The sequence below is a fragment of the Ixodes scapularis genome, unplaced genomic scaffold (assembly GCF_016920785.2).
Source record: "Ixodes scapularis isolate PalLabHiFi unplaced genomic scaffold, ASM1692078v2 PGA_scaffold13__105_contigs__length_92229423, whole genome shotgun sequence".
In the NCBI taxonomy this organism is placed as follows: domain Eukaryota; kingdom Metazoa; phylum Arthropoda; class Arachnida; order Ixodida; family Ixodidae; genus Ixodes; species Ixodes scapularis.
Window position 1 is genome coordinate 40,804,823 of NW_024609839.1, and position 14,041 is coordinate 40,818,863.

Below are 14,041 nucleotides of genomic sequence, written 5' to 3' on the forward strand. Positions count from 1 at the left end.
CTTCTTTAACTGTTTGGTGGAATGCGCGATTTATGAGTTGAGGAGGAAAGCGAAACAGGAAAAAGTTGGAAAAGCGTTTCATGACCCCTTTAAGATCGAAGAGGCCCTGCAGTCTCGCAACAGCCAGTTGAACTGAAGACATTTCGGAAGAAGGGTGCCTGTAATCTGCCTTCACTTGTCAAGCACGGGCACGACCGGTGGACACGACTCACGAACACCGTGGAAAGACGCAAACCACAGTTGTGCAAACACCGGAGTCACTGAAAAAGTAACAAACAGCTGAAACAGCCCAACCAGCCGACGCAAACGCAATTTGAAAAAGTATACTCTCGTTACCAACCACTGCATTACCAACCGTTGACGACCACAAGAACATATCGAAGGTGTTTTGTTATAATAAACTAACAATAAACCAAATATAATAATCTAAAATTTCAGGTGATACTCTTAAATAAAACAAATAATACAAAATTTGTCGCACGAATAGGAATACTAGGAATACTCTCGGCGCAGGTGGTTGCCGATCTGAAACAAATGGCGGCGCACTTGTGTGACTGGTGTGACCAGACTCCGGTGTGACTGGCGTTGTTCGGTTGTTCGTACCGACGTTTGTTCATATCACAGCACCTTGTTTCCGTAAGATTCGTCGCCTCTCCGCTTCTATCCGTTGGCTGTAGACGCCCGAAATGACTGCTCCAGGAGGAGGAGGGTTCTCGTTCGGAACTCCGCAAACCCAGGCATCTCCGTTTGGCACCGCGTTTGGGGGACAGCCGTGAGTGCGAGTCGCCCGTAGCGTTGTCAGAATGTTCGCTTCCTCTTCACGAGGATATACCGCTTTTACAAAACGTAATCGGTGTCTCCCAAACGCTTATTTCCTTCCTTCTGTCAGGGTTCAAACGAGCGCCACCGGTATGCAATCTGCGTTTGGGGCTGCAGCACCGACAGGTGATCAACGCGTGCTGCTCGGCATTCGCGGCGCGAAGTTCGTTGTCGTACCCGGTTTCTCACACGGTATCGCATTTGCAGGTGGCGTGCAGCCCTTCAGTTTCGGCGCGACTCCGACGGCGACAGTTGCACCGACTGGTAAGGAGCGTTTGCTCGATGCTGCAGGCTGTCACCGTCGCGTTTTTAAAGGGCTGCGTCTAGCCTGCCGACCGCCCGCAGAATAATTTTTCCGAAGTTCAACCGGCAGCCCCATCCCATTAGCTGCCTGACATCGCGTGAAACCTGCCGCGAGAACAATTTCCCGCAATTATACCGGCATTTGCCTCCCAGTGGCTCTTACTTAAAAGGATACTACAACGAAATTTCGGCGCTTTTTTTAGTCTATAGGTGTTCAGAGGAGCAGTATCACATCAGACACACCAATATCTTGTTAAAAAAGACACGAAAAGGAATTTTAAAACGAATTAAACGACTAGCAAAGAGCACCTATTGAATGTCGCTAACGCCTCGTTTGTAATGTTCGTCTAGGAACCTTGACAGGTAGTGACGATAATTGTCTAGCCTAGAACTATACATGCTTTGAACCTGACGTCATCCCGACATTTCTACGGCCAGCACAAGAGCACTCCCCAATCAATGGGACTCTCTTTTGTGTGTCTCGGACATGGCTAGTCTCCCTCTACAAGATTATAGAAGATTAACCCGTCGCTCAAAATTCATGCAAAAGCAGCTTTGCAGTTAATTGCGGTGGCCGGATCGCTGGCATATTTCGACCGCTTCGGTGCCTGGAATGGCTAGGGCATCCTGACGACGTCAGCCTCGCCACAGCTTTGCTCATCCCGAGACAGACTACATCACGATTGTGCCGAATGTGATGCACTCTCCACTGGCTGCTCTCTGAGCGCTTGCTAGAGTGGGTTGTTTATAACAAAAAAAAAAAAAACGCCCATCAGGCTCAAAATACAAACGTGCAATTGTCATTTACGAATCTTGTGGATCATATTCAGCCTATTTCTGAACACAACGGGTATATTTAAAATTTCGTTGAAGTAGCCCTTTAAAAAAAGACTGAGACAGGAAAAAAGAAAGGGACAAAGTTTCAGACTTTACTGTGTTTGTCCCTTCCTTTTTCCCTGTCTCGTCTTTTTTTCAAAGTATGAACGTTCACCAGCTAGCCTGCGCCACAACCCTTATTTCCCCCTTGACTGTCTTAAATCATGTGACAACTGCCAGTAGAATACTGACTATTTTATTCTCCTGATATTTCGTGGAAGAGTAAAGCTATATGCGCACGTGCTTGTGCACCATGACGGGAAATGGCTATACAGACGGCGCGGTGAGCTCTTGCCATTAGGGTCACCCTTTTCGGACTGCGCGTGTATGTCTGGGGGGTGTGTTAAGCCCCCCCTCCCTCCTGCTACTTTGCAGCTGCTCATTACTAAACTATTAATCTACTTGGCCCCCCCCCCCCTCCCTGGCCCCCCCCCCCCCCCCCCCCCCGTACATGCTGCTTTGGTGCGTACAGGTGGCGGGGGACACCTTCGGAAAGGGAGTCTCATACCATTTAGATCAACAAAATTCGTCAGCAACAATCTCTTTTTTTTTTTCTCAGTGTTAATTGTAAAAAAATTGTAAATGTAAAGAAAAAAAAAGTAAGCCCATTTATTGGATTGAATCGGGGTCTGCTGTGTATGAAGCAGATTACCACTAAGCTACGCCATCGCTTCAGAAACTCGTTGCAACCATTCGTTTTATACGAGTTTCGTGTTGTGCGTATAGCCATTTCCGGTCGAGGTGCATGAGCTCCCACGTATAGCCTTACTCTTCATGGAAACACATTTCATGGACGTGCTCGCTAAAACATTGTTCGCCGCTTCACGGCGAAGGACGTTTTAGCGAACAGCAACGTTTTAATGGGGGCGCGTGTTAAGCCACGCCCCCACGCTGCGCTGAAGCCGCTTCACGGCGGCAGTCTGTGGCGGCTCATTAAAAAAATGTTAACCCACCTGAGCCCACCTGTACATGCCACTTCGAAGCGACAGTCTAGGGCGGCTTATTAGAGAAAAAAGCTAATCTGAATTGTCGACGGGCCAATGGGACGCATCGGGCAGCCAGTGGGATGGGACAACTGGTAGAATTCTTGGAAAAATTGTTCTGCCGGCTGCCGGCAGTATAGACACTGCCTTTTTAAAGCAGGACGTTTTGGCTACATTTTTGTCGGAACGAAGGCATAGGTGTGAGAGCTTTGTTGCACGAGCACTTTTGCAAGGTTTATAAAGTCGTGAGGCATGCACTCATTCTAGAGTTTGCCACAACGCTGCGCGTAGGCACCATATTAAGTACATGACGTTTTCCCACGTAACAGTGGGTTGTTCCAGTAGCATGTTTAACAGACCAAATCTTTGAAGAAGCAACAATCTATTTCAGACTTAGCAAAATGTCTGTGCGTAAGGCGCATTTCTCGTAAACTGACTTGTTGCCACGATATTGGATGGGCTCACTCGGACGAGTAATGATACTTCAGGAGACCAAAAAGACTACGTTATTGGGAGCTTTCCTAGGGTCCATGATTTTTAAACCACCCAGCCAGCACGGTTACAACTTATTGCCTGATTGTCAATCTTTAATGTCACAGCCTTATTTTTGACTCCCTTCTTGTTGCAGTAATAGCACAGCCTTTCAGTTTTGGCACACCGGCCACCCAAACCGGTGAGTGCTTTCTTCCTCCTCAGATTTTTATAGATTTTACACAGGGTGTTCGTGCCACTTCCGGCTGCCATGACAGGGGACAGAAATACTTCCAGTTCCCCTATGTTTACCTTGTGTTCACATAAGTGCACGACGTCTCTGGGTTCACTAGCGAGCGATTGCACGAGAGCTACGGTCTAGACATGCCCCAGTCTCATTCTTTTAAGTTGCCAACGTCGCAAGTGAACTTCTTTCGATTATCTTGAGGCGAGGAACTCTGCGAGTTTCAGCGAGTGCCACCGACAGCTGGCGCGACGCAACAAACGCAAAAATGCGGCGTCAGTGGCTCCTTGACCGACCATCTCCGTACAACGATAGGTGCCAACCGGGCCATTACGTCGCATATAAATACAAGCTGACATGGTGTTCGGGAAAGGAACCTTGAATACCAAAGTAAGCGAGGCAAAACAGGAAATTGGGCATTACAGATACTCTCATCAGCCTGAAGGAAGCGTAATAAAAATTTTCGGAAGATCGGTAGTCCGCTAAAATTGCGACCCAGCTCGGCGATCCGTGCAAGGAAGCTCGGCACACATCTTAGGCGCCTGGGGGAGGCAGTGCCCATTGCCGATGCCCTGCCGATCACAAAGTATAGGAACACACTTGAGAAGTTTTGAGCCCTTCTCAATTATATGAACAAGGCGGCCTGAATAGGTAGTCGTGAAGATGCACCCATAACATTTTCGGCAGATCTGTCTTTCTTTGAGGAACAAGCGCTCTTTCTTTTTACCCGTAAAATCAGAAAGGCGCGTCAACCTCGTTTAAGTAAATTTCGGTAGACTGCAGGGACTACAGTTCGACCTCAGCGGCGAGACTTTTAAAACTGCGCTAATCGCTGGGGGTTCTCAAAGAAAAGCAAACACAATAGCCAACCGGAAGCACCCTTCCCCCAGAAGTTTGGTCGCGTTAGTTTTTGCTTACTTCCGCTCAGCCTGCATGGGCCGATCTTGCTGGCCCGTCTCGCCATGCTGCAATGCAATGCGTCGAGTAAACTTCGGCCTTTCTGCATGCGCGACGACCCCGCTGCAGCTCAGGGACGGCCCCGAGCTGTCATCTGCACAGCCTCCTTCGGATTAAAGTTATTGTGGCGTCGCCGCGGTGCCTGAAATGCGTCTCCAGCCAAAGTGCTTGGCGTCCCGTTCCGCCCGTGCATTGGAAGTGTTCCCGAAGTGGCCACAAACTACGTCGTAGGAACCGCAGTGTCACGCTGTTGGGTGTCGCAGTGGGCGGGTGTGGAACTTCTGGAAAATAAGCAGTAGGGAATGCGAGCATCGGTATCATCGCATGTCCCAACTTGCGGCTGCCAGAGCTTCCGAGGACTGTCCCGCCGGAGGGCGACCTGCAGCAGAACGAACATCCGTCAAGTTCACCACTGCGGCTGGCGACGGCGTGACACTCCTGCGGCCGCGGCGGGCAGAAACAGAGAAACTGCTTTTTAAGACTCGGCAAACACGCCGGTCGGAGCAGGCTCTGTAGCTTCGAGCATGCTCCGAATGTTTCAGTGAAATCAGTCTGTTGGCACGTGAGGTTGGTGCATTGTCGCGTTTGCCGATGAAGGCGTCCGTTTCACGTAGGCATTGCCCAGCCCTTCTCTTTTGGGACCCAGGCGGCACAGGCTTCTACAACTCCGACAGGTACGCTTACGCCCAGATTACTGTACTGTCCGGTCTATAAGCCACATTTTTTTTTTGTTTCCCGTTCGTTGACGAGAACATTGAAACTTGCTCGCGCTTGCGCTTACGTTGCGAACGTGGTGCGCTGGCTTCTCGATGCAGTTTGGCCGTGCCGACCATACAAATACCTAAAGAAGTGTAACTTGTGCAAAGTTTCGATTTATGCTAACGTTTTATTTTCTGATGGGTAACTGCCATTTACGGGTAGGCGTGACTTGTAGACCGGAAACTACGGTGCACTTTCAAGGGCCACGGGCCTTTGGCCAGTTTAGTGCCGCAGAGACGGTCTCAGTGGAACATGCCTACCTTCTTTTGCTTTCAAGGTGTGGTGCAACCGTTCTCGTTTGGCGGCGCTGCAACGACGGCTCCTGCGGCCTCCGTGGGTTTGTTTCAATTTCTGCTCCCCTCTTTGCTTTTTACTTCTTTTGTTTGTGGTACAACATTTGACGTAGTGTCCATTTCTAAGGTCTGTCATCTGGCAAGTGTTAAGAAACTTTGTATCTTCACTTTTTTACTTTTTAGAAACATACACGTCTTCTGCCTTACGTGCCGTGTCTTTTCTTTATCTCCGCAGGCGTTTCCCAGCCTTTTGGTTTTGGATTGACAGCCACCAGGCCGCAAACAGGTGCGGCACCGTCTTACCTACTTGCAGCATGTTTGCAGCCTTACTTTTGGGAGATTGTAGCCGTCACATTTTTTTGGGATTGCTTATTCATCTACGGTGCTTGTTGGCAAGCCCACAAGGTCGTTTCACATACATGGTGTTTTCATTTTTGAGAGAAAGTATATTTTTCTTAAAGGACACATGCAAAGGAAAAAAACATTTTTTTTAGACAGCTTAGATGGAAAAAGGATGTCATAAAACGATTTTGCAACGAAGAAACAAAATTTTTAGAGCTATATTTACGGCGCTATACGAATTTGTAGTTGGCGCTCGCGGGAGCCGCCGCTGGTCACGTGGTAGGCCCGCGTGCCGCCGCGCTGTGTCGCCGCCGCACGCTGAGCGTTGTGCGAACGCCGCCGTCGCCGCTGCCGCACAAGTTCGCCTGCTTCGGGGCGCCGCCGCTGTCGTCTGACCGGCGCATAGGTCTATCACGTCTGCTTGCGCTTTTTCAGGAGTTTCCTTTGGGCTCTAAAAGTTACTTATTCGTCTTGCTTTTTTGTTATACTTCAAACAAAGATGAATAAGTTACTTTTAGAGGCCATAGGAAGCTTCCGAAAGAGCGCAAGCACCACGTGATAAATAAAGACCAGTCACGTGATAAATACGGACCACTTTTCCGCGATGCCCGCGGGCGCCAATTACAAATTCGTTTTGCGCCGTAAATATAGCTCTAAAACTTTTTTTTCTTCGTTGTAAAATCGTTTTATGGCGTCCTTTTTCCATCTAAGCCGTTTAAAAAAAATGTTTTTTTCCTTTGCATGTGTCCTTTAAAATAGCTGCAAATAAACTAATATGTGAGAAATTAACAGAAATTCACTGAATAATGTCAAAGGCCAGCCCAGTTTTTTTTAAAAACCTTGGATAGAGCACGCAGTTCGAGTCATTCAGTGTCGTATTTTATTCTGGGAATCCGTCTATATTGAAACCAGACGCGTGATTCGTAACGGAAGGACAACCCTCCTTTGACGCTGGAAAGTCACGTGCTAATGACGAAATAAGCATCACAGCGTGTTGAAGCATTCACTGTCCACGGAACATCAATTTCAGTCGGCTCCGGCGCACTGAGACTCGAAATAGTGTCGCATATTTTGTCATTAGCACATGATTCTTCAGCATCAAACAAGGGTTGTCCTCCCAGCGGGCATTGCGCGTTTGGTTTTGGTGTCGACGGATATTCGGAACAAAATTTGGCAATTAATAACTCGAACTGCATGCTAGATCAAGGATTTTTAAAAACTGGGCTGGCCTTCAATATTGATTGCTTCGATATCTTTAATATGAACGTGTATTCCGAAATGTCTAATTAAAAAGGTGATTAGTGAATTTTTGTCATTCATTAGTTGCATCCATCAGTCATCCATTAGTTTCATACTCTCTCGGACATAATGTCTGCCCGGCCGTATAACTCACTTGTGCAGACCATCTTTGTCTAACTCTGACGACTTTCTTTTTAGAAAAATATGTATTCTATCAAAAAGGACACCCCGTATGCATTGCGGGCCTAAATAACCGCTAGGAAAAGCGCTGTCTGGAATGTAGCTTCGCACTAATACAGTAGCGTATCAGTGCTGCATCACTAATATAGTGGGAAGTTGTTGCCATATTGCCAAGATGAGCGCTATTTTCAGCAATGACTAATGGTGCTAGGGTAACGCCATGATCTATGTGTGAACGGGCCTTCATAATCAGCGAGTTGACACTAAACATTGCATCCAATAAGCCCTTTTTGAAAATCAGTCTGGCAATTTTGATCACCATCATCACCTAGGTATATTGCATCCGTGCCAAACTAATGACTGCCTTGAGGCTGATGAAGGAAGAAGTCAGGATGCTACCAAGCGGGGGGGATATACGAGGGCTGTACATTCGAGACTCGAGTACAACAAATGAAGCACAAATTAGATACAACAACTGCGTAAGTGTTTATTTTGGAGTGTGGTCCAATCAATCTCTTTACACGAGTTTGACTTCAAGGCCTTCTGTGGTGGGAAATTTAGTCCTGACAGTTATGAGTTGCTGGTTTGCACTGCTTATCGAAACTGAAACAAAACGAGAAAGAATTATGATGTATTTGAAAATCCCGTTCTCATGTACCATTGACGTCAAAAGCGACTGTCTCCGATTAAGTACGGTTTCGCAATTGCCATTAGTTTGCTCAATGTGAAACTTCCTTTTGAGCCACCGGATGGTGCCAAATTTTGAAAAGGTTTAATTCTTTCCACATTTTCTTGTCAGGAGGTTTCAGCTTCGGCGCCACTCAGCCCACGACGACCCAGGCTGTCGCAGCGACGCAACAGAGCACGTTCGGAGGACTGGGTTCTGCCGCTGCTCCGACCGCGTCTGTGGCGCCGTTTTTCGGTGGCTTCGGAGCCACTGCCACGCCGGCTGCCTCCACCGTACCGGCATTTGGGAGCTTCGGATCCGTGCCTGTCGCGACCAGCTCCGCTGCTCCGACCGGATTCGGTGGCTTCGGAACGTCGACGGCTGTTGCTCCGACCAGTTTCGGCGGTTTCGGGGCGCCGGCCCCCACCCCGGCATCCACGGCTCCGACGGGCTTTGGCGGTTTCGGAACGCTTCCGGCGGCGGCCACCTCCGCCGCACCCGTGGGGTTCGGCGGCTTCGGAACGGCGACGTCCGTTGCCACGACGACGACAACATCGGCATCTCCATTCGGTGGACTCGGACTTAGTTCCGGCGTGACGATCACACCGGTTTCATCGTCTGCTCCGTCGACCGGTTTCGGAACTGCTACACCGAGTGTGTTTCCAGCAGCTCCAACCGGCAGTTTCGGCGTGCTGGCAACGACGGCTGCGACGCCATTTGCAGGCGGTTTTGGCGTTCCGACGGCAACTACTGCGGCTTCGGTCGTAGGTTTCGGCATGCCGGCAGCTACGACTGCGGCTGCAGTGTGCTCTGCCGTCACCTTGGTGACTGGCACAGCGATGCCTTTCGGTTCCACCCCTTCCGTGTCGACCGGGTTTGGCGGGTTTGGCATGGTGCCACAAGTGACCACCACGGCAACGACACCGGCGGCAGTGACACAGAGTGCTCCATCCCTTCCAATTGCTTTCGGTGAGTTTTCACCTTTACATTTCAAGATTTTCAGGCTTTGTCTTTGGCATATTGCCTCCCGGATTAAGCTGGCTACAACTGCCCGTGTCTTGGTGCTTCTTGTAAGCCTTCATAGAACTATAATTAGGTGGTGGAAGCATACTGATAATGTTTTACCATGTGCCATGGCCTTGGTCAGAAGATAAATAATTCTGAGCATTCTTACCCCATGCACAGTTAGCATGGAGGGACAGTTACCGTTTTCCTTTTTTGTATCTTTTGTCTTGCAACTGAATTCATACTCGATTCTATCACAAAGGCCTTAGTAAAAGAAAAATTGGGCTTTTTGTAGAGCGTTAATGATTTCCCCCTTTATATTCTGAATAAAACTACTCCTTGTATGTACATTTAAAATACATTTTTTGTCTGCAAAATAGTCTGGTTTTTAAGCATACTTATTATAAGTGTAGTTTTTTCTCTCTCTCTCGCACAACCTAACTTTATAAGAACTACTTTGTGCTGCGTGTGAAGTGTGCGCAAAACTCACCTTTATCTCGAGGGGACTTTGAGAAGCGGTAAATCTGGGAGGTCACCAGCGCCCTCTCTTATTAAATCCTGTAATTTCTTCGTCGCCGTGTTTGTGCTAACTGTGTCAGTAGGCACTTGAAGGCTATGTATGTCTAACTTGTTCCTACCCAGGGTCCTACCCAGGGATGTCCCAATGGGACATGATCACATTAATTTTCTTGCTGTGGTCAATAGAAGCCTTGCTACAAAGTCCCTAAATTCAAGTTTCTAAATTTAACCAAAGGAATGGTTGACTTCATAGACATCTCAAATGTGTAATCTTTTCTGTGCATCATAATTAAGGCAATCTCACTGTTCTTGAGCACATAAGATGAACTGATAAGATGATGATGACAATGATGATACATAAGTCTTTACTGCCTACACTTCATCTCGCAAGTGGCCTGCAGTATACTGTTAGAGGCGCGAACCTAACTGAATGCTTCGTTTGTGTGGGTGCCCGAGCAAAGAAGGCACCTTCTGAGGCCACGCGCTCATGACTATGCCTTCCAGGTTACTGTGTAATGTGGAGAAATATAATTACTATAGTTTGTTTCAGGCTAAAGAGGAGCTCCGGTGCAATCTTGATATTTACGGATTTCCCTCAGAATTGGTTCAACACGTGAATAAACGCTTCTGAACGAGCAATCCTAATTGCAAATCACAATCTGTATTGAAGTTTTATGTTTGGTTTGGGAGGTGCCAAGATTCTCCACTGACAGCATTGTAAATGCGATGTCAGATGTGCTCAAGATGTACACTATTATGCATGAAATATGAGGTTCAGGTGAGTTTAGAGACCCAGCAGAGGAGTGTGGGCAGACTGATGCTGGGGGCTCATGAGATACTCCATATGGAGGAGTGCAGAGACATGGGCTGGGAATCCTTGGAGGCTAGAGAGACAAGTGCTGGGGCAGAGCAGACTACTACCTCTGTGGAAAAGGCAGTAAAAGAAGCCGAGAGAAAAATATGGGAGGAAAGAATGCAGGGAAAACATAATCCCCGATTTGCCTGAAAATTTGCCAAATACAATGTCAAACATCGCTGAAATACGTATCCCAAATATTAGGTCAAATTATGGTTTCTACAGGAAGTTATTTAATGACAATTTTGGTCCTCACCGTGTTTTTCAAACTGAGAGTCTCTACTGGCAGCAATGAAAAAGTGACGCCATCGGAAGGCTACGGTTCACTTTTTGGACTGTAGAATTTGTTCCTAACTGATTCCAAGCAGTGTCATGGCGTCAAATGAATGCTTTGGAACCTCGCTTCAGTACCCATGCACCAGGACGAAACAACTGCTTAGAAACAACTGCTTAAAAATTAATACTGATAAAACTAAAGCTATTATTTTTCGACCCAAGAATAAATGTGTTACTCTAAAGAGCAGCAATCGTGCTTGACTCTATGCCAATTGACATCATTAGTAATATCAAAAGACAGTAAAACACTCCCAGTTAATGTGAAGCTATTAATTTACAATTATTTATTCTATTCTCATCTGAGTTACTGCAACCTCGTGGGGTAACACCACATTCACAAATTTGCAAAAATTATTTTTACTGCAGAAAAAAATGATTAGAATATAGTATGCAACCTGCCTTATGATTTCCATACAGGCAGTTTGTTTAAGAGGTTTAGCTTATTAAAAATTGATAGTCTTTATGTATACAGATTGATACTGAGTTTAAAATAAAAACAAGAAACATAACTCGCTGTCCAACGTAGTGGCATGGACACCAAATCAACACAATCACTTAACTAGACACATGGAGTATTGGAAGGTTGTCTACTGTTCTACTAACTATGGTACGCAAATGTTGCGATATACCATACCAAAAGTTTTAAATTTCCTTCTAGAAAAAGAAGTTTGCATTGACACTATCTCCTTCAAGGCTTTGCATTTTTTTATCTGTAGCAGTGATTCACCTCCTTCACTCGATTGATTCTTTAAATTTGTTAATTCTATATAAAGTGCGCTCTTGTGTGTTTTTTGGATTCTTCGTCTGCAAGGACTGTGCTTGCAACTGTTTAGGTGATTAATGACTGTCTTGTAATTTCGTGCACACTTTTGCTGCAATGCCATTGTACGGGGCCGTGGGCGGGTCAAGCCTCCTTTCAGGCTTTTACTTTTTGCTCCACCATGCTTCATGGAAATAAACTATTGTTATTATTATTGTTATTAATAATAAATGTTCAAAAGGTTTTAGTGGTTTATTTTTACAAGAACAGAAAAGCTATCCATAAAAAGTGAAAGTGATAAAGTAAGACAAATCGGTACTTAGTAATAAAGGTCATAGAGCAAACATTATTTGCTATTCATCCTTATAGATAGCATTTCTACAAGTTGGACAAATAATACAACTAAAAGATTTGCATACCATAGTTTAAAAAAAGAATATTGGCAGTTAAAGGGTTAAAAAAAAGCAGTACAAGCTTCTGCCCCAAAAGCTCTCTGATAACGTTAGGTGGATGGTTGTTAATGGCTGTCCCCTTTAAAATGGGCAATAGTTTGTGCCATTTAGGCTGAAAACCAAAAAACACGATTCCTCCCTCCTGCCCTCTTTGGCTTTTTTTTCTCCCTATGCATTTTTGTAACTATCAACATACCGTATTTACTCGCACAATGAACGCACTCGCGTAATGAACGCACCCCCCAAGTCGGCTCTCAAAATTTCGACTTTTTTTTTCACTCGCGTAATAAACGCACCCCCAACTCGGACGTCAAAATTTTGACCCCCTCCCCCCACGAGCGCGAAATGAACGCACTTTTCTATCCTGGTGCAACGAGTTCGCTAATGCATGGGCAGCGTGGGCGAACAAAGCGCCTTGCCAAAGGCGTTAAAAAAATCGCAAAGATCTAACGGAAGCAAGAAGCAAAACATAAAAAGGAGCTCTTTTTTTTTTTTTTTTTTGCACAGCGCAGTTTGGATTTAGGGTTCGCGGGCCGCCGCGCGCAAGGATGTAAGAAAGAGAAGCGGAGAAGCGCTCTAAGCAAACGAAACAGCTCGCGAAAGGCGGCAAAAAAAAAAAAAAAAAAAACACAACTAAAAGAAAACAAAAAGGTTTTTTTTTTCTTTTTTTGCACAGCGCAGTTTGGTTACGGGGGGTCGTGCGCCGCGCGCAAGGAGGTAAGAAAGAGGAGCAGAGAAGCCCTCTAAGCAAACGAAACAGCTTGCGAAAAGCTGCAAGTAAAAAAAAAAAAAAAAGAATAAGAAAAACAACCAGGGAACTGAAAACAAAAGAAAAAGAGCTTTTTTTTTTTTTTCTTTTGCACAGCGCAGTTCGGTTATGGGTGTCGAACTGAAAACAAAAGAAAAAGCTTTTTTTTTTCTTTTGCACAGCGCAGTTCGGTTATGGGTGTCGTGCGTCGCGCGCACGGAAATAAGAAAGATAAGCGGAGAGCCCTCGCCTAAGCAGACAAAACAACTTGCGAAAGGTGGCAAAAAATAGAAACAAGGAACTAAAAAAAAGAAAACGAAGAGGATTTTTTTTTTTGCACAGCTTAGTTTGGTTACGGGACCGGGCGCCGCGCGCAAAGAGATAAGAAGTTACTTCGATCTCTCAGGATGAAAGGTCCGTTCATTATGGGAGTATGGGAGTAAATACGGACGCAAAAATTTTACTTCGCGTAATGAACGCCCCCCCTAACTTTGCATCGATTTTTCAGAAAAAAAAGTGTGTTCATTCTGCGAGTAAATACAATTGGTGGTCTCCTCTCCAGCATTTGCTCTTCTGAAGTGGAAAGAATGGAAGGCTTCTTAATCTGCAACAGATCGTACATCCATTCCAGACATGACAGTGGGAATTAATGATAGAACATACCTTCCTCTGCTTCGATGCCACGTTTGCTGACTTCGCGTGACAATGATAAAATGAGCAAACGAAAAAAGTCAAGTTAAGGTGCTGGAAAAGGAAACTGCAGCACCATGCTGAGCTTACGTCCTTCAAATGTTTCGTTTCAGGTTCAGCGACCACAACGGCTGCCGTCACAACCGGCACGGCAACGACGACGGTGGCAGCAGTGGCAACCACAACGGCCGCTTCCCTCTTTGGTAGCCTCGGCGCCACGTCGGCACCAACCACGACGGCGACAACTGTTCCGAGCTTTGCCGGGTTCGGCGCCACCACGACCACTCCCCTGGCAACCGTGGCTAGCACTGCCTCCACCACCACGACCGCGACAACGGCCACGGCCACGACGACATCTGCAACTTCCCTTTTCGGGGGGATTCCGTTCAAGGCCGGGGCACCGGGGCTCCCCGGGTTTGGGCAGACAACGACAACCACCTCCACGGGCCTGTCTCTCGGTGAGAACACACGGAAACACCAGCTAGGTGCCTTGATGGCTCTGGGGCAAGGCGCCGACCTACAGGTTGCAGTTTCTAATACCC

General features: G+C 46.6%; 1 protein-coding gene across 3 annotated transcripts in view; it reads left to right on the forward strand.

Moving 5' to 3' along the window:
• Positions 1-506: 506 nt before the first annotated feature.
• The window catches only part of LOC8028801 (nucleoporin p58/p45), a 44,881-nt gene continuing 31,346 nt past the window's right edge, over positions 507-14,041 (forward strand). For 2 of the 3 annotated variants that reach the window (XM_029975273.4, XM_029975271.4), the window contains exons 1-9: positions 534-772; positions 890-945; positions 1,027-1,083; positions 3,610-3,654; positions 5,268-5,327; positions 5,690-5,749; positions 5,941-5,991; positions 8,266-9,102; positions 13,613-13,957. In XM_029975273.4, the coding sequence (XP_029831133.3) occupies positions 687-772; positions 890-945; positions 1,027-1,083; positions 3,610-3,654; positions 5,268-5,327; positions 5,690-5,749; positions 5,941-5,991; positions 8,266-9,102; positions 13,613-13,957 (1,597 nt within the window). In that variant the 5' untranslated portion in view covers positions 534-686. Of the gene's footprint in view, positions 773-889; positions 946-1,026; positions 1,084-3,609; positions 3,655-5,267; positions 5,328-5,689; positions 5,750-5,940; positions 5,992-8,265; positions 9,103-13,612; positions 13,958-14,041 lie in introns of all 3 variants that reach the window. The other variant, XM_029975270.4, reaches the window with a different exon arrangement.